We start from the raw sequence: 26,463 nt of genomic DNA on the forward strand, positions 1-26,463 counted from the left end.
TCACTTAAAAATGATTCTTTATTTTTCCTTTCAAGTTGGGAGCAGTAAGAAAGAATGCACAAAACTGATCCAAAGGGATAAGAAAAAAAAAGTAACAAATTTTTTTTTTGACATTGTTTAGAAAATGTGTGATCTATAAAAATCTGATGATCCAGAAGGCCTGCCAACATGCACTGCTTCAAGGGACAAGCTTCATGTATCAGAGTCTTTTAGGTCCTTGATATCCTTAGGAGGCCACGGATTCGTCTAACAAGAGCCTGAATAAAGGTGTAACGTGACCGAACCTTAGAATATAACCCCTCAATGTCCAGAAGCTTCTTCTGTAGAGATTCACCAAAACTGTTGGTGGTTTCAATCTGAAGCTGAGAAAGAGAGATTTGTTTCAGTCAACAATACAAAATCTTATCATTCGAGAACATCTGTTTATCCATCACCTGTCAACTCTTTCACAATACTTTACAATCAAACTTTCGTTTTTTTCCAACTCCCCTAATAAATACTAGTTGCATTCTTCATTATCCTTGGCCTTTCAGTGGAGGTTTTTGGTGACTCAAAGCATTTACAGATTATCCACATATTATAAACTTACAACCTCTCCAAGCACTTTCGGAATTAAACTAGACTTTTTCTTATAGAAGTGCTTGATATTACAAAGGATTTTAAAACTCAGGCTCTCTTCTGTGCTCAAGGAGCAGCAGAAATGTCAATGGAATTTCTTAATAAACATGATCTTTTTTTTTTCTGCTGCTTCTGCACCCAATTAACACAATCTATTAAATTTCTGCGTAAGAATAAATCAATTCTGTTGCTAATATTCACACCTTACAGTCTGCTCGGTTTCTGTTACCCTTCCCAATCTCATTTCTCCATGATCAGTTGCTGCTGACCTGTTGTAAACAGTTATAGAATCACAGAAAATTGGGAATCCTGCCCTCAAATTGCAAATTTCAGAGTGCTGTTATTAATAAATATATAACATTTGTCTGGTTTATTAAAAAAAGGCGATTAGTTTCATTTGTAATACTCTAGTTCATTTTTCATTTTCATTTAATTTTATATATTAAGTCTTGAAAATGTGTGTGCAGCAGTGCAAGTGCTACCTGCTTCATAACATTTCCTAAAAAAAAAAAAAACAACATGCAAGGCATCATTAGTTCTAAATCAAGTTATTTACTGTTGGTGTTACCACAGGTTGTTGAGAGATGGGAGAATCGTGCTCAGACTGCTCTCAATAGCTGTATGGTAACCATGTGCATTTTGTGTTTCTCAGTAGACTGTCACATCTCACCTGATCTATATCATGCTGACTCACTCGATTCAGTCCACTGCCGAAATCCAAGCTAGACTCTGAACCAAAGGAATCTAGCAATTGAAAATAGGAGGTTAAAATTATGTTGGCTACTCAACACCATAATTTTTCCACGTTGTCATAAATTATTTTAAAATGCAATACTCTAAAATTTGTCACTAAACTTGCACATTAGAAATTGAAGTAATTTTTTGACTTAACATATTTTCTCTCAATCATTGAGCAGCTACAATCACACATGATGGCACTTTAAGCAAAAAGCTCCTCCCCAAATCACTACTCTTTCTGACTTACTTCCATCAAAATTCAACACGTTCTGTCAAATCAACAGTGCCTACAATTCTAAAAACACTTTCAAAAACACCAGTCTCCATTCTAGTTCTTCATTTCCTCTTTGTTTACAATATTTTCATATGCACTGTTTTGGATCACTGGTCTGATTTTATTACTGGAACTTCATCCTGTTTGAACTACATATATAAATACAATAGTAGTTCATTTGAAGATTATGTGTAATAGACAAAACCCCGAAGTCTGTGGCTCAATAACAGTTGTATTGTCAATTCTTCAGAGGAAAATACAAACATATGTCCAAATCAAAAAAAACCTCTTTATTAAATATAAATGGCAAAATGTTAGTAGTAACAAATCAGTTTTAAATTGAACCATCAGATTAACTCAAAGGTATCTTGACATTTCAAAAATTTTACCTTGCAGTCTTCCTCTCTTAAATGATGTCCTGGAAGACAGCAATGAGTCTTGGGAGTCAGTGGGCGTGTAATTCAATAGATAGTGTTCCAGATGACGCCAAAGAATGAAGAGACATGTTTCTATAATAACTGTCGACACATTTCTAAGTGAAGGAGTGTAAGTTTGTCTTTAGATTGTACATTTACTACATAAACATATTTACACAACCACTGTGAAGCTGTTGCAGATGTTATTTCAGCCAACTCTAACTTCCTCCAGCAGCAGGTTCCCACCCCCACTGCTGATAATGAGGGCCTGAACAGATCACATGGATCCTTTACCTGCTTCTATACTGGCTAGGCTAGTTCAAATGACTGCTATACATAATCTGAAGAGGCTTTAAACCAGCACTCCACACCAGAGCAAAATACAACTGCTAATGTGCCTTGTAATGGTAGTTCAGTTGCAGTACTGTGTTAGAGCTGAGGTCGTGAAGCTGGAAGTGGCTGTACCAGCTACAACAGGTAAGTCTGCAAGAGCATATCTTTCCTAAGCTGGATTTCAGAGGAAAATTCTGAGCCTCTGCAAAATTGTTTTATGCAGTACTAGTTATTTCCAAAGAATTGCTGGCATTCACAAGAAAAAGCTTATGCACAGTTCACTGTAATACTGGGAACTCCAGTCACTCATGAGCATCTAAATTATTTTTCAAGTACTTTTGCCACCACACTCGTACATATGTGTACATACCTAGCGGGCCTAAACAATGAATTTAAGAGCTGGTCTGTAATAATATTGGCAATATAATACTGGAATAATATTTAAGAGCTGTGCTTCATCATAATATTGAGAAAAGTCCCTGTAAGGGTGTCTCTACGATGGGAATTATCACTAACCTTATCTTCCAGTCAAAGTACTAATTTAAAAATTTACTTACAGCCTGAAAGTTGCAGAACAACGTGCACTATTTTAAGTTCCTGTACTTCAAATTTTCCTTTTGCAAGATGTGTCATTCAGAGTGGTCAGAAATCTAGGTTAAAATAACCTGTTCCTATTTCTCTGCATCTTTGGAGGAAATTACTTTGAGGGTAACTTCAATTTCAGAAGGATACAAGAACAAAGAGAAAGCAGCTTGGCTCGGTTGTTTATTAGCTTCACCAGACGTCGCCTTGCCAAAACATATTTTTGGGCAGTGGAGATTTTATCAACTCCAGCTGGCATAACTGACTGACACAGCTGTGACAAGAAGAGGAAAACCAAGAAAATTTTAGCAAGTAAGAACAGAAGGAAAGAATAATGAAAGAAATAAGCACATAAAATTACTTACTGATATCTAGAACTTCACTGTCAATCAGTTACTATTTCTTCAAAACTCTACTCTTCAATTTTAACTTGCATAACACTGCTTACCAAAACATGAATAAATTAAATGTATCCTCAAGCAACTTTTCTACCAAGCAAAATGATCATGTGGTTTATCACTATGATAGTGTTTCTATATCAAGCACTCATTCTCTCTCTAACCCAGTCATCTCAGCCAAGGTGTGATGCAGAAGTTACACGTACTACAGCTACTTAGAGCTACTAAATGCCATACAAGTTTCATCTATTTAGTCAAGGAGGAACATGATGAACAGTCCCAAAGTGTTGACAATGGTTTTCCTATACAATGAAAAGTCACTCAACTTTTAACAAGTCCAGTATTACTCCCCACCAACTTTATGTCACTCATTCTATGGTCCCTTTTATCAACAGTAAAAAGGACCACGCAAAAGATCTGGAACGGCTTATTTATCTAAGATGATTCAGAGTCCCTGGTACAGCTGTAAGTGTTAACAAGCAACACAGTCCCTACCAAGTCAGCAGAACTGTTACCTCTTTTATTTCATCTGGTGGGAGTTGCTCCACATTTTGCAGTTTGTTAACACTCTGACGATGGCTATCATAGTAACTGAAGAAATCATTAGTGCTCTGTTTCAGTAGATAGATGATAATGCCCAAACCAGGCAAGCGCCAGTATGGGACCACTGGTGCTTGTGTATCTAGAAAAAGATGAGCAAGCTATAATAAACAAATTAAATTAAGAAAAATGATTAAAAAAAAAATCAAGAAGTTAATACAGTATCCACTCTATCAATAAAGCAGAGAAAGACACGGAAGCACTGGCAAGTCTGTGCTATATTTCTGTGCCAGAATTCACACAAATGGAACTCAAGGCAAAAAATTCTGCTGCAGCAGTACTAGAAGGCAGTCAGCAAAGTACAGAATAACACATGAAACTGTAACTAGAAGACATATGGTGTATATTTCTTAACCAATCAACTGCATAATAGCACAGCGTAACCTGTTGCCATGTGTTGTAATGAAGAGTCAACACCAAAATAAATCTTACATGTCATAAATAAGGGCCTAGTATTGCCTAATTTAATTCAGCATAGCTGCTGGAAAAAAAAATCCTTATCTTTCCCTGTTTTGTACTATTTATTTATATCCACATTTTTTCCACTCATGCACGCATTTCTGAGGCTCCAATGGGAAGCAGATTAAAAAGTATTTTTGGTTGTATTTGTTTTAACTTGATTAGTTCCCTGATTTGGACTCGTTGAAGGCTGTAAAAGCATTTATTGCAGAGTATGAAAATGAGCAGCAACATCGTTGGCATAAAGTGTACGTGAAGCTACACTCTCTGCTGTGTTATCTTCTACTAGCCCTGATGTCGCTATCTGATCTCAAAAAAATAGCAAGCCGAAAATCTCACCTTGACGCGGCCCATCTCGGTTGGTTGACTCTGACAGGCTGGGAGTGAACAGGCAAACTGTGTGCTCAAAACTGGGGGCGCTTTGCAACATAAGCGACTCACAGTACTCCATCACGTTTGCGCAGATCTTCAAATAAAAAGAAGGAGACGGTATGCAAGTTAAAACATGGATAAAAGATAAAAGTCAATGCATAACATTTGATTTTTCTTTATCTCTATTCGGTTGAATGTGATGACTCTGATCAGTTATAGCCCCGCTTCCATTTCAAGTCTAGGATTTACAACCTTACCTTTCCCAAAGCTCCTAGTCACAATTTCTGGTCACTCATAACTCCTCTTGGGTTCTAATTTAGTGTTCTCCATGCTCCCTGTATCCAGTCTTTATTTTGAAATTCTCTGATCAGTTTAAAGCTTTGAAGTTGACAGACTTTGTATCCAGAACAATAATGATCACTAATGCAAATTTAAGTAACTAAATTTTCAATGACTATTCTGAATAGAAATGAAATGTGGGATCCTATACCAAACTAAAGATAGCGTAGAGCATTAAAACTAGTCAAAATCACGTGAAAGTACGACAACAAAAGTAACCTGCACAACAGGTAAAATACCATAATTTGAGACTGAGGGGTCTCGCAACTTCTTCTGTCCTTACCTGTTGCATGGCCAACTCAATTTCATCTCTCTTGTTCACTCTGTCACCTTCTGCGTTATCATCCTGCAGTTTAAACTGACGTAGCCTGTCTGAACCACCAAACCGACTTAGAAGTCCTAAGCACTGGCGCTGCCATGAGAATCACACAGTTCAATTAGAATCTCAGCCAAGGAAGTGCATGATCCTTGCCACTCTTAAAAGCAGAAGAGCAATACATAGCCCTTACCACACAAGAGAAAGACAGCAATGCACATAAAACTTTTAGAACTTCATAAGCTACGTTTGAATCTTTCAAAACACAATGCTTTAACTCACTTTTAGTTAATTTAAGCTAATGACATCCTAAAATAGTTCCTTGAAAAATGTGATTCAGAAGTGCACGTTGTCTTATATCTCTTTCAGACTGTTATACTGACGAGCAGCAATGACAGTTTAGGTTTATGTATACCCATTTAAAACACTTATAAAGGAGCAAAATCTGGATATGGAAATACTAAGTTGCATAAAAGTAATAAAAAAACCCAATTCAGTAGTTTCATAAAAAGGAGGAACAACCTATAAATTTGGTTTTAGTTCATACATAGCTGTTAAGATCATCATAGTGACTCAGAATGGAAGTCAGTTTCAAATGAAGTGTTCAAAAAGATACTGAAGACGAAACATTTATTGGTAATTGCTTTTAGGAATAAGTATTTTTATTACTTGATGAAAATAACACGACAAACTAGAGACAAAAGTTACAGTAACAGATGACTGATTTGCAGTTTTGCTCAGAACAGCTCAGTTTCAAATTAACCAATTAAAACTCCTTATAACAAGAAACATTTCTGCTGTTTTGCACGAGAGTTTCCTGCTGACATGATGCCTCAGAGAAACAGCAACCCCAGCATTTCAGCAACCGTTTACATCTTGCTACTCTGCTTTAGGCTGGTCAGTCTAGTAGTTACCATCAAAATGCCCAGAAAACACATCCTTCTCTTGGCAACCAGAATATGAATGATGAGCTGCAAAAAGGTCAACAGTTATAGCTTCTGAGCAAAACTTACTCTATCTTGGCTTTACTTTTGGATTCTAAGTCAGAGTTATTCTTAAGAGAAGCGCAAAGAAACTCAGCATTAGCATGCTAAATGTCTTACATTGCTGAGCTGGAGGCATGCTTGTGGGAGAAGTGGTAACAATATTCTGCACCACTTCACATGCTTTAATGTAGACTTCAAATTGTTCTCCACATAAGGTGAATCCCAAGCCAGGGAGAGCAGAAAAGACTCTGACCTAACTCTTATGTTGCCAAATGATGTATTTTATATTTGTTTCAAAATAACAACAATCACATCCCAAAATCCAATTACAAAAAAAAAAGAAAGAAAATAGAAAATACACACCCCAGCCACAAAACACACACAAAAAACAAGCACTGCACATTCTTTTTAATGTTAGGCAACTTGTTTCTTAACTATTAGAGTATAAAGAACAAGGAAGCAACTCTAATCTACATACACAGTTCCAAAAAGACAGGTTTTAAATATGTAACTTTCTCACCTGAAATCGACCTATATGTCCTTGCAGCTCCATCTGTGTCCCTTCATTAACATCAACATCCAATTCATTTAGCACTCCTGATAAAAGATACAGCCATTAAATTAACTTTTTCAAAGAGAAAACAAATTTATGCAGTATAAAAGTATATTTAAATACAGGCACTGATTCGAAAAAAAAAATCAGGAAAACAATCTAAATTTTGCACATTTTTGAGGAAAACACATTCAGATATGAATGCAGCTTGTATGCATGCTATGTAGCTTACTAATCTGCAAAGTAGTTTAAAAAAAGCACAGTATGCTATACACAAATTAACATTTGGCCTCAACCTGCAATTCTGTACACCTACACCTTTCTATTGTACTCAGATTTTCCTTTGAACAAAACTAGCCATTAAATCAAAATAGAGAAGTTATTTTCAAATTGTAAGCAAGTATTCTAGGATCCAGTAGAAATCTCTATCAAAATAATGATTAGTCCTCTGCAAAGATAAGTCACCCAAGATAAATGTTAGTGTGATAATCCACAGAAGTTCCACGAAAAATAATTATTTTTAAAGTAAACATATAAATAAAAATGTAGAAAACATTAATGAATGTCTTTATTTCCGCAGCTGTAGAATTTTCTGAATGAAAATTGTTTTTCACAGAATCACAGAATATCAGGGATTGGAAGGGACCTCAAAAGATCATGTAGTCAAATCCCCCTGCTGGAGCAGGAACACTTAGATTAGGTCACACTGGAACGCATCCAGGTGGGTTTTGAATGTCTCCAGAGAAGGAGACCGCACAACCTCTCTGGGCAGCCTGTTCCAGTGTTCTGTTTTTGAAGGTGCTACATGCACTTTGAACACTACTACTAACAAGTGATCTCAAAGACAGAAAGCACTTACTGCCAGGTAGCATAATGAAAAGAAAATGAAAATCAAATGCTAGTTTACTAATTCTTTATAGAAAACAAACTCCAAGATACACACAGATGCAGGTAAGAGAATTGAAAACCACAGTTCTTACCAGGCAAAGCTGCCTTGCTGATTATTCCTGTCAGAGAGGCCAGCTCTTGGAGAGATCCAACACTGACATCTTGACACCTCAGGATTGCCTGGATAGTATCTGAATGGGAAATGAGAAACTGCAAAACCTGTACCACAAGAAGAAAAAGGGAAATATGAATCCATCAAAATTTAGCAGTAGCCAAAGTGGAAGCAATGTTCTAACTTCTGAGAGAATTTTAGAGCAATCTCTCATTATCAGCGAAGATGTTGTTTTAAAATAGCTCTGCTTAGCAGAGCAAGATGACACACAATTTGATTGAAGGAACAGTAACAGTGACACTTCAGCATCTTTCAGAACATACCTGTCCTGCTGCTTGCAGGTGTTGTGCCATGCTGGATGTGAGGATCACTTGGCACAGCTGAAGAGCTGGAAGAAGAATCTGGCGATAACGCTCCACTGGAGCAGGAATGAAGACCGGGGGATCTCTCATTCCATACATTCTTAAGAGGTTCAGAAGGAAAACAAGCGTAAAGAAAAAACAATGAAGAAAAGTGAGGCCCACTCCTGAAGCAGAGCCTTGGCTTAAAACCACCCTCAGCCTAGAAGGTTGCTGTCAGACATTTTCTCCATGCAGAGATAATTACGTCTTTGTACTATACTACATGAAAACAGATATATATATATATTTTTTTTTTACATTGTAGAAATAAGACATACGTTTTCATTACTTATCCTGAAATAAAACTAAATATTCTCAAATCTTTTAGGGAGAGATGTGCTCGATTCTACAGCAATTGAAAAGTACAGTCCTCTATGTCGTGGTTTTATGACTTTTGTTATCGGTATTCCACATCATAACATCGTGTAGCGCACTGGGAGTTAAAGAGTTAATGCTCCAGTTCCATGGATTGTCAGTAGTTCTGGGTATACCTGTCTTAGAAGAGAAGAAGAACTACATACCCCAGAGGACTTTTCACTGTTCTGTTTCTGTTTTCCAATCAGAGGAAAAGATAAAACTGTTTGCAAGTCATGAGACATCCCCTTTTCCCTTTCTGCTCATCTCTGCATGTGTGCTCCCTAGCCATCTTGCCTTCAGCATCAGAGTAAGGCCTTCAGTTTTTGGACACTCTCATTTTATTTGTTTTACTAGCTTCGATTCCAATTATATTGTATTACATAGTGTTATCTTGCATTCCGATATTATATTTAGTAAATTAACTTCCCTCCTCAGATCATTCCCGCTGTTTTGTTTTTAGGCCCTTCTCCCTACCCTTTCCCCTTTTCCCTTTTCCAGGGGCATGGGTCTGTGGGTCTCTCTGCCCCATTAGTCACGGAACAGGGCTGAACCATCCCGTAAATTGCTGACACTCTACAAATGCCCTATAGATTTCATATGATTTTATACATGTCACTGATATTTTTAAACAAAGTATTTAATATAACCAGAGAGTTGTTCAGATTAGAAGGGACCTTAATGATTATCTAGTTCCAATCTCCCTGCCAAAGGCAGGGACGTTTCCACTAGATCAGGTTGCCCAAAGGCCCATCCAACCTGGCCTTGAACACTACCTGGGACAGGGTGCCTACAACTGCCCTGGACAACCTGTGACAGTGCCTTACCACCCTCAAAGTGGAGAATTTCTCCCTTACACCTCATCTAAATCTACCCTCTTTTAGTTTAAAGCCATTACCCTTTGTCCTATCATTACACTCACTGATAAAATGTCCCTCTAACAGCTTTCTTGTATGTATGCTTTAAGAAATGGAAGGTTGCCAGAAGGTCTCCCTGGAGCCTTCTTCAGACTTAACAGCCCCAACTTTCTCAGCCTGCCTCCACAGGAGAGCTGATCAAGCCTTTTGATGCAGCCCAGGATACAGTTGGCTTTCTGGGCTGCAAGTGCACACTACTAGCTTATGTTGAGGTTTTAACTAACTAGCACCCTCACATCCTTCTCCTCAGGGCTGCTCTCAAATCATTCTCAGACAGGTCTCTATCCATACTTGGAATTGCCCTAATCCAGGTGCAGGACCTTGCATTTGGCCTTGTTGAACTTTGCAATGTTCACATGGGCCCACCTCTAAAGCCTGCCAAAGTCAACTGCACCACACAACTTGGTGTCCTTGCTTACTTGAAGAAAAAAAACCTGAACAAATGCAAAAAGAATATACCCACAAAAAGGAATATTTACTCAAAAGACTCATAGGTATAAAAAAGATATCATGTGCTCTCTTTACAGTATTTTAGTTTCAAAATCAACCAGGGGAACAACGCTTACCCCTGATGGTCCGTTTCAGGTCGCATGTCGTACACTTGACACTGGGCCAACCTCACAATCACACCAGAACGCAACAGTTCTAACGCCCCTTGCTGACTTTTAGCTACCCTGGTGAGGAATGCCTAGAGAACAGCAGAAAAATCTAAGTACTTGCTATTGGAGATGAGCAAACAGACTTATAAATAATTTCTCTCTTGACTTTAGCATCATTTCAAATACTATTATGTTAGTACATTATCACTGCATACAGTCAGTTTAGAGTTTAGATAAGCAACTCTGATTTAGAAACAACACAAAATTGTTCCTTAGGTGCTCTTACCATTTTGGACTCATAGGTGTACAGTGCTTTAAGTAAAGGTGGCTGAGGCATGAGTAAGCTCTGAAGAGTGAGATCATCATCTGCTAGGCTATCCACAAGCACCTTCAGGTAGCCACTATTGGAGAGATACAATAGCCACTGCTGCTGCTTGTCTACTGATACAATGCGGTCAAGCAAAGCCAATGCCAACATCTGGGATGGAAAAGAAAAAAAACAAGCAAAATTGGAAACAAACAAACAAACCCAAAACAGGATTAAATTGATAAGATGAATGAGATTTCTAACAACTATCCAAGCATATTAAATGCTAGGGAATTGTTTATAATCACTTCTTAAAAGCAGAACGCATTTCTGTCTACAATCGTAATCCCTTCTTTGTAAAATATTTTGTAAAAATTCTTGTTTTAGTATAGGACAAGCCAATTATCTTTCCTCTATTACTCATTCTTTAACAAAACATTACAGATATTATTCACCAATAACTATGCCAAAATATTTTAATGAAGTACTGATACAAGCACTATTAGTAATTAAAATCAGTTTGCGTTCTGACTAGATTCTTGTCTACTGAAGTTATCACAAAATACTTATTTCTGAAGTCAACAAATCTTTCCAAAGTGGGAAAATTAACCAGTAAGTTCGTGATTTAAAGATAACAGATAAATGTCACAGCAGCTCATACCTACAATCTTATGCAATAGTCCTTGATACTTCTGTTTTTAAACAAAGGGACACATTACTTTTTTGACAGAATAATACATATATACATCCATACTTTCAACAGCTTGAAGGATGAGAGGGAGGACAGAAACGTGAAAGAGACAAAGTATCTACAAAGAATGTTCCAGTTTTACCTCATGAAATTTACCTTCTCTGCACAGTAGGAAAATGTTCTTTACAACAAACAAAGCAATGATTGCAGAGGAATAGATTTATTTACCCGGCCTATCTCATGGCCATCACAAGCATCACGACAGACCACCTCCATGAGAGCTGCCCCGTAACTCTCAATAATTGCCATGTTTTCTCGTTGCAATTTACTAAACACATCTTCAGGAGCTGTCAGACGTTCCCACATTGTTTTTTTAGCTGTAAAAAAAACAAAACAAAAAAAAAACAAGTAAAACAAAAAAGGAAAAATACAAAGATGGGCAGCTTGGCATTAGCTTAGCTATAGCACAGCTCAGGCTACTTCCTTCAGGGCATTCTGTGTGTTGAAACAGAAATATAAAAAACATGGGATGATGGGTTTTGATTGAAGCGCAGATGTTTTCCCACAAATCCTTTTTTTTTTTTTTTTTGAAGTATCACATACACACCAGCCAGAAACAAAAAGGGTTTGTGCCTGTATACGTACACCATGATTGTAAATAATCTGTGTGAAATGATTTTAAGATTCAATACACACAACTTAAAATATCCATTAGGGCTAAGAACTTTCACCGGGAATAAAATGCTTGGTTTGAAGGAAAGTAAATAAGATGAGTTAAGTGGAAAAGTCCTGACCTCAAAGCTGACAAAAAACTACAGAGAGGTCATAAAAATTTCAGCATTATTTTCACTTTAGCTCAAAAAGCTGATCAAGTAATAGCAGTCTGTATGCATAATTACTGACCCCAAGTGTTTTTTTTTTCCATCCTCATTCAGTGTCTAAGATGAAATAGCAGTTTTAAATGCTGATGAGTCAAGTACCCAAGCCATTAACAGAGACAATATCATTTTAGCCGTAAGCTCCCTTGGCTGGTTAAGCAGCATCTGACTAGCTTGAAAAATGTATTTTAGTGAGTTTTTTGTTGTGGGGTTTTTGGTTGGTTGGGGTTTTTTTGCTCGTTTTTTTTTTTTTTTTTTGGCTTTGTTTTGTGGTTTTGTGGTTTTGTTTGTTTTCCCCTGGAATCTCCCACTAAATGAACAGGAAGAATATTATTTTTGAGGTTGTTTGGTTGTGTTTTTTTTTTTAAACATAATCACAGTGGCGTGAGTGTACACAGAGGTGCGAAGGCAACGTATTTCTACAGCTGTAACTGTTCTGAGGTCCAGATAATCTCCAGTCTTTCAACAACTTTGTAGCTATGAGACATAGCTTTAAATGAAAACAAATGATATATCTTCTTGAGTGCATATGCAGACAGACAATTCAAATAGACAAGATTTGTATCATAACTGTATCTCGGCATGTACTGAATTTTTTTTTTTTTGCCCTTTCCCAAAATACAATTGAACCATACCAGCTTCTAAAGTGTCTGGTTCATCCGGTCTCTGGGCAATCTGTAAATAATAAAGCAGTGATCCATAAAGGTGTGTCCTCACTCTCTGGAAGCCGCCACCTGTTCACAAGAAGTATTAATAATTAGAATCAGTAGATGCAAACTCCATAAACCTATCTTCCACAGACACATAACTTTTCTGAGGAAGAGCTAGTAAAACAGATTTCTTAAGAGTTCTACTATTTGTATAAAAATGTATTTATGAGTAAATTCAGCAAGTTTATGCTGCTATAAATACTACAACATGAAATTCCCTTTAAAGTAATTTACACTCTCTTCTGTTTGTTCTGATTAAAAAGAAGTCTTTTATTTTAACTGTTCTTTTTCTTATGTGCAATATCACTTATAAACATCAATGTGAATCTTGGAAGATACACCTAACTGACTGCAATTAAAAAACTTCAGTGCAGTAGGTTTGTTAAATTGAGCAGTTCAGTCCATCCTTCCACTCTCAGTGGTTAGAATTCTCACAACTGCCATGCAAATACCTGTTTTCAAAATGAAATCCAGCAGCTTTTTTAAGATGATGTGGAGTGAAGAGTCGCCAATGGAAGCAAAACCCATGGATATGCTCTCGGAGCCAGGTGATGAGGTAAAAGAACCATCCAGCATCAAGACATACTGGGACTGTCCCGTCATTGGAACCGCAAGTGGCTGTTTCTGCTCTGTTTTCACAGACTGGCTCAGGTGGGCAGTGAGGGTGAACACAGCCCCTGCCACCACTGGCATCAGTTCCTGAGCTGCGTCATCATCTAGGATCTTAGCACAGAAGAAAACAAACAAATGGTAGAACAAGAAAGGAAGAAAAAATGAAGTCAGTAAGTGTCCAGTTTCATGAGTATGGGAATCGCTAAGTCATGACCTCAACCAATGACTGAGCACCTGGTGAAGGGACACAGCCAGTCCTGGGAGCACAGATGAAAGCAATTCACCTGTGCAACCGGAAGGGGTGGGTTCCACCCCTCCCTAAGCCTCATTTAAGGGCTGGCTGCCACAAAGGAAGGATCTCAACCTAGAGATCCCCCCTTTTGGAGTATTTGGTGAGCCCTGATCCTTGGGATGGATAAGCAAATCTTCCTTTCTTTAACTGGATTGTGACAATCACCCTTTTTTTTGGGTAATTTAGAACTCGTTATCTGCTACAGCCTTTCCTTGCAGTTATAGAAGTAATTAATTGAGCCTCTCACAGTTATTTAATTCATATATGCATAAGAAATTAATTAATATGGCACTATTTAAAACAACTTAAAATCAGGCGTGTCAGATAAACACGTCCAGAAAGACAAGCTGAAAACATCTGAGTCAATAGTAACTGCCTAGTCTGTCTCAAAATTAATGTAATTCAGTAGTAATCTTTGACTTTAAATATTTTAAGACAAAGCAAGCTCTCCTGGAGTTTCCAGAAAGCTTTCTAATTACAGAATCCATAGTTTTTCTACTATAAGACTCTTTCACTCATCAGAACTAGTGATTGGATTTGAGTATTTAACTGCAATAAATTAACAAATGCAGTAATGGCTGCTTTCATCACTTCAGTGAGTTCTTCTATGTTCACTATCAAAATGGGCTGTCTCCTTCTCACTTATTGGATTTGAGTATTTAACTGCAATAAATTAACAAATGCAGTAATGGCTGCTTTCATCACTTCAGTGAGTTCTTCTATGTTCATTATCAAAATGGGCTGTCTCCTTCTCACTTATCTTTTCCAGACTATCATAATTCCAGTTTACACTAAAATGTCTTTGAAAATTTGCGAGTATAAGGCTCGCAGTTCACACAGCTACTCTGTCCACAGTGCATTCAGACTTCAGCACAACAGCAATCAGAAAGCTGAAAAGAATACTAAATGCAGAGAAATTTTGTTTTGCTTGTGATCAAGAATGCTACATGAAGAGTAGTTTCTCTTCCAGTAAAACAGAGCAACAAAGTTCAAGGAGAGGCTTGTTTTCCAGTAAAGCTTTACCTTGTCATGAACATCCTGTAACAGATCACGGATAATCAATTGTCTGTCTTCAGCCTGTATAAGATCCTGAGGGCAGGCAGTGAGTATAATTTCCACCAGCTGTCTCCATGACTCTAAAGCATGCTTCTTAGCATGGAGGCATTGCAGCAGCTTATTCCGTTCCACTACATATTGCAGGATGGTGTTGATCTCCTGACCGCCCATGACAAAGAAACTGAGTTACAATATGCTAAAAGAGGTTAACGACAAAGACAGATTTCAAGATAACAAGTTTTAATCTATTAACAATAGTCTTTGGGGAAAAAAAGGGTAAGTCTTCAGCTTCAGAAAAAATAAGGAAATTTTAACATACATCTTAAAAATGAAAACAGACAACTGTGGAAAAAGCTGTCTGTGTATTTTCTTCTCATTTTAGTGACAGTCATCTCTCCTTCATCTTTCCATTTTCAAATCCACTGAGCCAATTTCAAATAAAAAGATAGTAGAAGCATCAAAAAATAACTAAGATCCTCCACTCCAAGTTCAGAGAAACTAACTGTGTAGAAGAAAGCAGAAATAAAACCGGTATCTCCTACAAGACAGACAAGACAAACTTGGCTGATACTGTACAGAGAACAGTATATTAAGAACTAGTTTATCTTACCAATGTCTGTCTTTTTTATTCCCCTCCAGGAATTACTAACTCAAAGTTCAGGACTAAAATCTACAAGTTTTCATGGTAAAGCTTCCTGTTTAACACTTTATGAAATTCACTAAGAGAAACAACAGCATTTTGTTTTTTCTGTTCTTACCTCCATAAGTAATGGTCTTTGACCTATTGCTGCCATTCCTTGCAGGGCATTGACTTCTGCAACCAGAACTCTGTGAAGATGCTGAAATGGAAAAGGATTTAAAAAAAAAAAAAGAAATTTTAACCATAGGAAAGATTTAAAATTATTTAGGAGGTAGCTACATAGTAAGAAATGCTATTAAAAGACTGAAATTCAAATGAGTTGCACCCATTTTTTAGGTTTCTCACATATTTAATTCTCTAGCTACTTTTAGCTGTCCAGTCTTTCCTTGCTGACGGCACTTCTCATATCTGCACTTATTCATCTCCTTCCATTCCGAAGTTGTTCAGTCTTTTCATCAGTTCTTCCAGTACTTCACACTCCCTTTTCTTGTCAATCTTGTCTCCTCTCTAAAGCACATTTTACAACATACAGTAGCTAGTCTGTAATGTGGAATAGCAGTTTTCTCATTGCCATCAAGATCACTTTTATATTCTGTTCTACTCCTGCTTCGCTGACTGTCTTTCAGATCACAAATGTTTCAGGTCTATCTACTAGGTCACTTTGAAAATAATGCCTCCTATTTATTTCCATGAAGACTACAACAGATACAAAAAGCACAGTAACACAATTTGATAGAGAAAATTCTCAGCTACAAAACGTTCTTTTTCAACACAGTCAACACCATTAGCTAATTTGTGTGGATGAGCTGATAGAGATGCTCTTTATTTCATGTTGTGACAGTGGTGCATGGCCATCCAGAATATTGCTTGTCTTTCACATCATTGTCACCACTGCTGAAACGCACCACCCACCTCTGCACTAACATCCACTGTTTGGTCTCCATAAATGTTCAGCAAACATCAATGGGCGCAATTTTTTTTCCACATGGAGGAATTTAGTGACACACTTTTGCTCCATTTGCACTTCCATGTCAAACATAAGTTTTGTCAGACTGCCCCTCTGCTGCCATCTGTTGCACGGCAACAAAACATATTGAAATATTGGCAAGAAGGTTCAGCCTCTACTGCCATTCCACCATTGTGGGCCAACACAATAAAATAGGAGGCATTACTTTCAGAGCAGCCCTCATATTATGTACTTGTCAAGTACTTATCCCCATGAGACACTATCTTAACTGAAGCCTTTAAGAACAACTGCAGTACACAACTATTTTACGTACATAATTGTGTACATATGCAGTATTACACAGCTGTGTATTGCAGAACAATTAAAGGCAAAATGTAGAAGTCATTTCTGCAATTTCATTTGGCTATTCTGAGGTGGGAAGATCATTAAAACAGAAAACATTTCCCGAAAGCATCTTGAACTGATAAAGTGTCAAGTGTAAATGAGAAATCTTGCATATAGCTATACTCTTCGTGTAAAAGCAACTTTCAAAGTGTTATTAATAAACTGATCAATTAAAGAAATTATTAATTTATCAGGATATAAATGGCACACACAATTTGAGAACAAAGACTGCTGCACACCTTGACATTGCACACCACTTGCCCGCGTGCATTCTTGTGTTCACAATTAGCAATGACTTGCTCGATCTGAACGCGGTCAAAAAAATCCAGTTGCAAAGGCTCTGGAATGTCCTGACTGAAGTCAATCGAATCCAAGATGCTTAAGATTTTCCTGCGTACTGTAAATACAAAACAATTCAGGAAGTATTCCAAAATACCACAGGGAGGAAAAAAAAAGAGTAAATAACAAGACTGACAATAGGAGCCTTACTTACCTCTGTAAATTCAAATCTTAATGTCATTTCAAAAGAAAACAACCTTCTGAAAGTGCTATCAATCTGCATAAGGGGGTTAAGAACATTTTCTAGGGCCTTAAATTGTTAACTCTGATGTTTTCTATTGTTCTCTGTTACGTATACGCTTAATCTAACTTACAACTACACGACTCTAAATTTTGTCTCTTAAAAACAGGCTGTTTTTCCTGCAGTCTTTTGCTGACATTTAATAAGATGGTACGGAATCTTAAGTTAATTATCTGGTATTTATATTCTGTGGCATGAATATATGAGTATGTTTAGTCTTAGCAACAGTCTCACTGTTGTTACTGATTCCAGTACCTCCCATTTCTCCCTTCCACAGATACTAAAATGCACTGTTCTTCCTTCCTTTCCAGTCTGATATTTTCTACTCTCCAACTACCTATGTCAAGGTTCTAAAATTCATTTATTCCACACTAAATAAAAGTATTCCATGTACTGCTGCTGTTTTGAAAGTCTATTATTTTTTCACAGTGTCCCCTCTAGAGGCAGCCCCAATTCAGGATCAGAATACTTTACTGGGAAATAATCAACAGCCAGAATGGTTACCTTTAGAGGCAGTGTCAAAATGGAGAAAACCGCTGACTGATCGACTTTCGTCTTCCATCCCTCCTTCACCATCAGCTGAAGATAATGAAACAATTAATACATTAAAAAATTAAGGGAAAAATACCACCTATTTTATCAATACCAAAAGAGAAGGCAGAGAGACCACACAAGTTTTCATGTTGAAGTTATTAATACAAATACAGCCCTGACTGCTAATAAAAGTGAAAACAACACATCTCAGAAGTTAGCCAATTATCAAATACAGATTAGACATTGCTGGAAATCCTAAAAATACATCCAATTCCCCAGTATGTATAATGCAGTTGGATGAACACTGTAAAATGCAAGAGTAGAGTATCTGAACCAGCAGCCACATGTCTGCAAGAGAGAATGCTCACTTTTATTAAAGTGAGGGAAAAATGCCATGCTGCTGCAGCCTCTTACAGTATCTTCCTGCTACTCTTTTTCCACTCATTTATATTTCTCTTGATTCACTTCTAATCTGTTCTGAAATTATGAAGTTGGGTTGAAATATCTTTTTCGTGATGTTGTACTGTCAAAAGCCAAATAGACCTGTAGCTACTGTATGAATCAAAGACAAAGCACTGATGAACAAGAAGATGCCCTTCTTTCTTTCACTTTGGTGTATTACAACCATATTCATCATCTTTCTTACTGCCTCTCCAGTGGCAATTCCAGACCTAAGAACACATTAATTTTCAAAAATCAGAAATGAATGTCACAAGCCCATAGAGAGAAGACTTCAAAATAAGCCATTTTCTCACACTTTCATTTATTTGAGTTTATTTGTCCTCGCAACAAATTCTTCTTACCCAAGTATGGTTTCACAGGCATGTCATCAAGCAGCAGATGCAGCAGTCTCTGTGTATGGGAGCGCTGGCGGTTAAGTGATGTCACTCGCATTTCTATAGCTGCAGTTTTCATCAACCACGACATTTGGTTCAGTGTTGAAATCTCATGTTCTGGGTGGGGATAAGGAAACAATCATAAAACTGAACGTAAATAATATTGCTTACTCCAAGGAAAGCATTTTTAATATGAGAAATTCTTTTAGAGGATGCTTTACTTAGTAATTGCTCACCAGTTGTTCACGAGACAAAATGAATGAGGGATCTGACAAAAGCTGTTACATGCATATTAATATTTTGAAAGAATCATATACATGCATGCATTTAGAATTATGTAGGTCCAAAAAAAAGTACAGGATATAACCTGTACAAACAGTCATTGTAGGCAACGTATGAAAAAACAAGATCAATTATGATTTCAGTGAAAATAATCAGACATTTACTAAATGTGAACTATTATTTTTGTTTAAAGTTGTTTAGGCTTGAACTTGGATCTCCAAAGGTCTTCATATTCTATATTCATCTAATTTAGATACTTAAGTTATGCAGGAGATCATCTAAAATACTTCACCTACTTTGGATATGTGTATTTGAATGCTAAGCTTACTATCATTTAACAAATGACTTGTGGTCTAGTGTGAATTAGCAAGTAAGTACATTTAGTCAGTTCAAAACACTGGAGAAGTGTTGGTCTGAAACATTAAAACACCTCTATTTACTTAGAAACTAATGTAATCACCAAACAAAATCAAGATATTTATTTAAAGGGAGAGAAGCTACAAGTGGTTATAACGACCGACCTTCTATTCTCTTAGTTATGCATAGCATTCTTTTCAAAAATACACTTATTTTTTCCATCACCTAAGAAAACTACAATGATTATTAAAATATAGATAAAGATTTGCTTCTGTAGAACTGATGCACTCCCAAAGTCACAGAATCATGGAATCACAGGGGTTAGAAGGGACCCCTGTAGATAACCTAGTCCAATTCCCCCCACTAAAGCAGGTTCTCTGAAGTAGGTTACACAAGAAAGCATCCAAGCAAGTTTTGAGTATCTCTAGAGAAGGAGACTCCACAACCTCTCAGGGCTGCATGCTTTAGTGCTACGTCACCTTCAAGGTAAAGAAGCTGTTTCTCATGTTCATATGGAGCTTCCTGGTTTCCAGTTTGTGACTGTTGCCACTTGTCCTGTTGCTGGGCACCACTGAAAAGAGCCTGGCCCCATGCACTTGACTCCTGCACTTCAGATATTTATTTCTAAGTGTTGATAAGATCTCCTATCAGTCTTCTCCAGGCTGAACAGCCCCAGGTCTCTCAGCCTTTCCTCACAGGAAAGGACGCTCCAGGCCTGTCATCACCTTTGAGGCCCCCTGTTGGACTCTCTCCAGGAGTTTCCTGACTTTTTTGAACTGGGGAGCCCAGAACTGGACACAGTACTCCAGATGTGGCCTCGCCAGAGAAGAGGGAGAGGATAACCTCCCTCAAACTGTTGGGCACACTCGTTTTAATGCCACCACAGAATACCACTGGCCTTCTTGGCCAAAAGGGCACACTGCTGGCTCATGGCCAACCTGTTGTGCAGCATCAACAATCTGAACTTAAATCATAAAATTATACCTATTTAGGCAGAGTCCAATCTTTACAGAAATAAAAGATGAGCAAAGAGGCAATAATTAGTTCAGTCTAATCATGCTACGTGTCTTTCCTCTGTGATTCCTAGAGATGCAAAGGATGCATTGAATTTTAAGCGTGCACAATCTTATCCTAGTACAAAAGTTACCTCTTATAGAAAATGGCAAATACTGCAGCTGAGTGAATAAGAAATCCTGACTGGTCCTCAGGTATCGCATGGTTGGACCCGATGTGTCAGAGCATGCACATAACTGATAAATCACCTGACAATTAAAAACAGTAAATACTCATTTATGAACTTCATTAAAAAAAAAAAAAAACAGAAGAACAAAACAAATCATCAAATCAAAAGCAGCATAACTCTGTTTTACTGCTCAAACAGTATAGCCAGTATTTACAGTAAGTAAATATTATAATGTTAAAGGATTATCAGCATGTGGACAATTACAACAACTAGTCTCAACTTGACACTGAATAATCCTTCCTGTTTGTCCATTTCATTTAAATGTCAATTTTTTTTGTAGGATCCAGGTTCATCAAGACAGGAAACGTCATCTTTTTTTCGCCTTCCACACTAAGTATTTATTTTTTAAAATAATTTCTAGATTTCACAGATTAACTGCATGATAAAGATGTGTAATTTTATTATTTTATTATTTAAGGCCAAACACCAGCCAACCTTGCATACATGTCAAATCCAACTGTCTTCTCTGCCTGCTCCCCCTGACAAGACAGACAGACAGACAGATGTCTCTGCTGCAGAATGAAGAACATAATTTCATTTACTTATTTGTGATTGTCTATCATCTTAGTTGCTGGCAAATTGCAGTTCCAAACATGAAAGAAAAAAAAGACACGTGGTCACAAGAGACTCAAAATCTTGACAAAAATATTTAGATCATTAGTTTTGTAAGTATATTCCAATTCCAAATTCTGCTATAACTGTACACTATCGTGTTGTTAGAAGATGAAACATTTTCACATGGGAAAAGGTAAAAAGAGAACGAGTTCAACATATCCCAGAAAAATCTGCAGATGCATGTTGAAACAAAAAAATTACCCATTTCACCAACCATGAAGCAGCTAATTTTACTTAGGTCATTCACTCCGTGTCAAAAGAAAATATATTGAATACCTGGTAACACAGTTCTGCAAGATGAGGAGATTCCTGAACTGCTGTAGGCCCATTTCTTGTTTCAGTGCCTTTCTCCAGTATGTTCAAAATAGCATGAAGGCAAGTCCGTGGACAACCCAAGACACCTTAAAAATACAAAAATTTCCTAGCATTCTTGATCTTACTCGCCTCCACGACAAATACAGATTAGTACACAGAATTACAGAAACTGAATTCTTCAGATACCTTGCACTGCACTATACTGCTTCCAAGAGCAGCAGAAAAAAACATCCAAAGATTTTTCTGAATTATAATAAAAGGAGGAACTCTTTCAGCGAAAATGAAACAAAAACATCCATAGTTAGTCTGTAGGATTTTGAGACTGGTGAAAGAAGACAAACTATGCAATCAAAACTTAAATAAAACTTTCTCTCCAGTTCTGAAAAGGACATTCAATTGGTACTTTAATATTCTGCATGAACCAAAGGAAAATCAGTATAGCCTTAACCTTTAATTGGATACTCATTTGACAATTTCAAAAGCGAGTTTTAAATCTTTGTATTTAGACATAAAACAACTGTAATTGTTAAATAATGCTCAAGTAGGCACTTGATACTGCAACAACGGGAAAGGGGGAAAAGACTTTAATACTGAAGTAAAAATCCTGTAAATTAGTTCTTTAATCAGCCCAGCAAGGTGTCCTGAAGTAGCAAAGGCATCAATAACCACAGTTCTTACAGATAATCTTCTCTGTTTGGACCCCACATCATTTTTGCTTTAGTAGGAAATTATTTTGAGGCATGCAGCTGTCATCATTTCTGTACATTATTAATCGGATAATTCAAAGGGGTCTGCAAGACTCTTTCATGCCTGTGAGACATAAATAGTCCCCTATGGCAGACCTGAGGTATGACCTGTAAAGCTGTGTGCTTGCAGATCAGTTATCTGCATTCTGTAGGTACAAAATTTCAAAATATCCAAAACATGGTCTGCAAGCTATTTTCCAAATTAAAAAAAATAGGCTGGCATCTTTCTGCACCTTTCTGATACATGCAATAAGGCTTTTTTTCAAATGAAATTTAGGTCCTACCTGCCTTTCTGCAACCCTAAAAAAACAAGATCTGCTGGGATGACAGCATCCAGCACAAAGATGATGAGAAATCACCTTCACTAGCCTATCTGTTCATTCCAGTACGGCATTGTGGTTTAACGCAGCACGCAGCTGAACACCACACAGGCATTTGCTCACTACCCCTTCAGGTGGGATGAGGGAGAGAACTGGAAACCAAATAGAACTCACGGGTTGAAATAAAAACTACCTACTGAGGCAGAAGAGGAAAATGGAAATAAAAATGCAGTGACAACTATGTATCTATATAGAGAGAGATATATTTAGCCACAATGCAATTACTCGCCACCAGCCGAGCAATGCCCTGCTGACAACACAACTGCCCACCAACCAACGCCCAGCAACCCCCAAGCAGTGGCCAACTCCCCACAGCTTAACAGCCTTCCACATGGCCGTATGGTGGCATGGGACAACTCCATGCCTCATTCAGGCACTATCCTGGCTCTGCCCTATCCCCTGCACTATAAACGTGTACTATTTTTCACATCTCTTCAAGAAATATTTTGAATACCGCTCCCGTTGTTTTGGAAGTTTGTATATACGCATATATGAATTCAGAAAATAATGAAAAATGCACATATTCAATAAAGGTTTCTTTTGCATTGTTAAGCAGCAAGACTGACATTAATTATCGAGTAGGTGAAACAAACAAGAGTTAGAGAAGGGGCAGGATAGTACTCAGGCAGTGTAACAGTTCAAAGTGCTGTCATACGTAGGGACTTTCTGAGTCATCAAATCAATTCCTTTGTACTGCCGATACAACCACAATACATGGAAACAGTAAATAAATTAACGCTTCATTTCTAAATTAACTTTTTCTCTCATATCTCTAATTTTGAGTCTTCCAAAAGCAAATTTATACAAAGGATCAAATTCTGAAGTTTAAATACTGCATCTGAGTATCAGCTATCTTTTAACTCAGATTCTAAGGAATAGAACAAGGCCTGTTCTCTTACTCTTAACATTCAGAGGAATTGCTTCTCCCTCCCCATGAATTTTCCAATAGATACTCTCGGTGGCACCAAAACTGAAAAAATGCTAAATCAGCATTTCCTGTTCATACCTGGGTCTTGCAGGTTTGTGGTGCTGACAGGTTTCTTTAGTTCATATCCCAAAAGATACAGAGCAAGGCTGGGAGGACTACACTCAAGAGACGTAATGAGGAGGTTCAGAATATGGATCCTTGTTTCATGATGGATGCGTGCCCGCTTCTTTTCAGGCTCCAACTCTTGATGAAAAAAGATCAAGTGAGCAATGAAGTAAAGAAATCCATTTAATGGAACAATCTTTGGAGTCTTCAGATTAAATGCAACAAAGTTAAGGCATCAGCTTATATTAGTACAAAGTACAAGGCCAAAGTTTCAAATTACTATTAATAAAACTCTAAATAGTACATCCAGAGCAATGTTAAATGGTCGTCTTCTGAAAATGTACTCAATTTCTATTAGGTTCAGCATACTGTGGACATAGCTTAACAAGATGTAAGTTTTTTTCATTCTGTTAAGGGTCTGTCTCTACGGAATGTAAGAAGAGTTTTTTCTGACTTAGAAGCCTCTTCTTTCATTAATTTCATACTATACAAAAGATAAACGTAAATCATTTTTTAAAAGCCTTTTTTACATACCTTCATCTGGATTAATTAATTCTTCTGCATCTTCATTGTCCAAACATTCCACAAACCCGGCCATCAGCTTCTGACTAGTACTCTGCATTCAACAATGGAAGGATGGAAATGAAGGGGATTTTAAGAGTATTAGAAACAGTAACAATTCCCTCCACAGAAGTTGTAGACAAAAAATTAACCTAGTAACCTGAAGAGTATATCCTAAGCTTAGCTTAGCAAGTAGCCACTGAGCAGGAGAAAAAGAAATCTACTGTTCTTGCATATGCTAAACTATCCTTAGAAGTTGAAGACTACAAAGTCAAGAAAAAGTCTCAGTATCACAAAGAATATTGTCTTTTTTCTTCTTACAAAATATGTGTGATTTTGTGGTTTTTTTTTTTTTCAATTAGTGAAGTAGTCACAATGCTGTAAAAGACTTTTTGGAGGCAGGCAGAGATAAAACAGTGGAGTCCACAGTACAGGAGAGACATGGAGCTGTTAGACCACATCCAGAGGAGGGCCACAAAAATGATCCCAGGGATGGAATACCTCCCCTGTGAGGACAGGCTGAGAGAGCTGGGGCTGTTCAGCCTAGAGAAAAGAAGGCTCAGGTGAGACCTGAGAGTGGCCTTTCAGTATCTAAAGGGGGGCTATGAGAAAGAAGGGGCAGACTCTTTAGCAGTTTCTGTTGTGACAGGACAAGGGGAAAAGGTTTCAAATTTAAAGAGAGGAGATTTAAACTGGATATAAGGAAAAAGGTTTTTTTACAGTAAGGATAGTGAGGCACTGGCATAGGTGCCCAGAGAGGTGGTGGATGCCCTGTCCTTGAAGACATCTAAGATCAGGCTGGAGCAGGCTCTGAGCAACCTGATCAAGCTGTAGATGATCTTGTTCACTGCAGAAGAGTTGGACTAAATGACCCTTAGGGGTCCCTTCCAACTCAAGTGATTCTATGATTGTTTTAATGTATTTGATCTAGAAATACAGCTTTGAAAATAACATTATGGAGCACTAGGATTTCTCCACTAGTTGGTCATTCCAGCTCCGAACAAACTGACACTTACCTGATCATGTGTGAAATCACCAACTAGCTTTATCTGGATGTTGGAATTACAAGAAATACAACACAAAATCTTGGCGCTTTCAAAAGCCAGTTCAGGATTGCTGTTTCCATGATAAAGATACCTTCAAAAATACAAGATTATTGTAATGACTGAAGCACTTAACACTACTCCATCAAAAGTATAGGCTGACATGCAAATTTAATAATGACTCCCACAATTTTCATCATTCTTTTTATCTAATATCTACCTGAAACACTGCAAGATGAAGTTAAAACAGCTGATCACAGACTTACATAAAACATGTGGAGAAAGTACTTTCAGCTCACGCAGAAATGAGTATCACTGAACATCAAGACTACCTAAATTCAACTGCTACCTATTCCTAGAATAGGCAAGATTTAAAAAAAAAAAAAAGCATCTTTAAAGGCACACTTTTTTTAAAACTACTCATCAACTACTGTTATGTGAAAAAAAAAATAAGGCAAAAGAAAGACAAAAAGAGAATCTGATTTCTCAGAATCTCACTGCTTTTTTATGCAGTCTGCTCTACTATTCAGTGCCGGTTTGTGTGTAAAGTCTTTGTAAAAATACACAGTAAAACAATAGAAATCACAGTTTCACATTAAATATAGCAACTAATGGATAATACTATGAAACGTGAAAATGGTCAGCAGCACCAAAATGAAGCTTTTGGTTGTCTCCCACTCTACGACATCTATACAAAGCATGTGGCAAATTGAAAATTATATGCCGGGGAACCACTGCATATAAGGCAAACTGAAAGAAATTATGAGGAATAAAAATTAAAAAGAAAAAGCATAAAGCTTATGTTTACCAGCTTGCAGTGCTGGTAAAATGAAAGAATAGGGATCCAATGACTTCTGTGCCTCCAAAACTTCTTCCTTCTCAGTACTTTGAACATACCTAGCGATATTCACCACATGATCTGCCTTTTTGGTGCGAGGATTGATTCCCTGAAGCAGCTGCTCCAATGGCGTGACAATTAGGGAAAGATGGCTTTCCCGTAACAGATCCATAAAAAGATTCTCTTTCTGTAGGGTTAAGTTTAGAAGTGCAAGGCAATACTGTACCGCTTTCTCTAAATGCTTCTTCCCTGCAGTGCACAAACAAGAACAATAAGAAAAAGAAAGGAGCAGCTAAATAGGCCACATT

The 26,463-nt window shown here is 37.4% G+C and overlaps 1 protein-coding gene across 1 annotated transcript in view; it reads right to left on the minus strand.

Annotated features, from left to right (window-relative positions):
- Window positions 1-26,463, minus strand: part of NUP205 (nucleoporin 205) — a 48,669-nt gene continuing 22,206 nt past the window's right edge. The window contains exons 18-43 of the mRNA XM_021412577.1: window positions 26,215-26,404; window positions 25,291-25,411; window positions 24,248-24,329; window positions 23,687-23,851; window positions 21,516-21,640; window positions 20,529-20,643; window positions 18,710-18,859; window positions 17,877-17,951; window positions 17,032-17,189; window positions 15,560-15,640; window positions 14,769-14,960; window positions 13,294-13,564; window positions 12,767-12,865; window positions 11,482-11,630; window positions 10,542-10,733; window positions 10,223-10,344; window positions 8,308-8,446; window positions 7,965-8,091; window positions 6,952-7,028; window positions 5,413-5,541; window positions 4,758-4,884; window positions 3,875-4,041; window positions 3,112-3,235; window positions 2,020-2,148; window positions 1,289-1,362; window positions 1-362 (exon numbers count right to left, since the gene is read on the minus strand). Of these exons, the coding sequence (XP_021268252.1) occupies window positions 210-362; window positions 1,289-1,362; window positions 2,020-2,148; window positions 3,112-3,235; window positions 3,875-4,041; window positions 4,758-4,884; window positions 5,413-5,541; window positions 6,952-7,028; window positions 7,965-8,091; window positions 8,308-8,446; window positions 10,223-10,344; window positions 10,542-10,733; window positions 11,482-11,630; window positions 12,767-12,865; window positions 13,294-13,564; window positions 14,769-14,960; window positions 15,560-15,640; window positions 17,032-17,189; window positions 17,877-17,951; window positions 18,710-18,859; window positions 20,529-20,643; window positions 21,516-21,640; window positions 23,687-23,851; window positions 24,248-24,329; window positions 25,291-25,411; window positions 26,215-26,404 (3,533 nt within the window). The 3' untranslated portion in view covers window positions 1-209. The remainder of the gene's footprint in view (window positions 363-1,288; window positions 1,363-2,019; window positions 2,149-3,111; window positions 3,236-3,874; window positions 4,042-4,757; window positions 4,885-5,412; window positions 5,542-6,951; window positions 7,029-7,964; window positions 8,092-8,307; window positions 8,447-10,222; window positions 10,345-10,541; window positions 10,734-11,481; window positions 11,631-12,766; window positions 12,866-13,293; window positions 13,565-14,768; window positions 14,961-15,559; window positions 15,641-17,031; window positions 17,190-17,876; window positions 17,952-18,709; window positions 18,860-20,528; window positions 20,644-21,515; window positions 21,641-23,686; window positions 23,852-24,247; window positions 24,330-25,290; window positions 25,412-26,214; window positions 26,405-26,463) is intronic.

The sequence above is a fragment of the Numida meleagris genome, chromosome 1 (assembly GCF_002078875.1).
Source record: "Numida meleagris isolate 19003 breed g44 Domestic line chromosome 1, NumMel1.0, whole genome shotgun sequence".
Lineage (NCBI taxonomy): Eukaryota > Metazoa > Chordata > Aves > Galliformes > Numididae > Numida > Numida meleagris.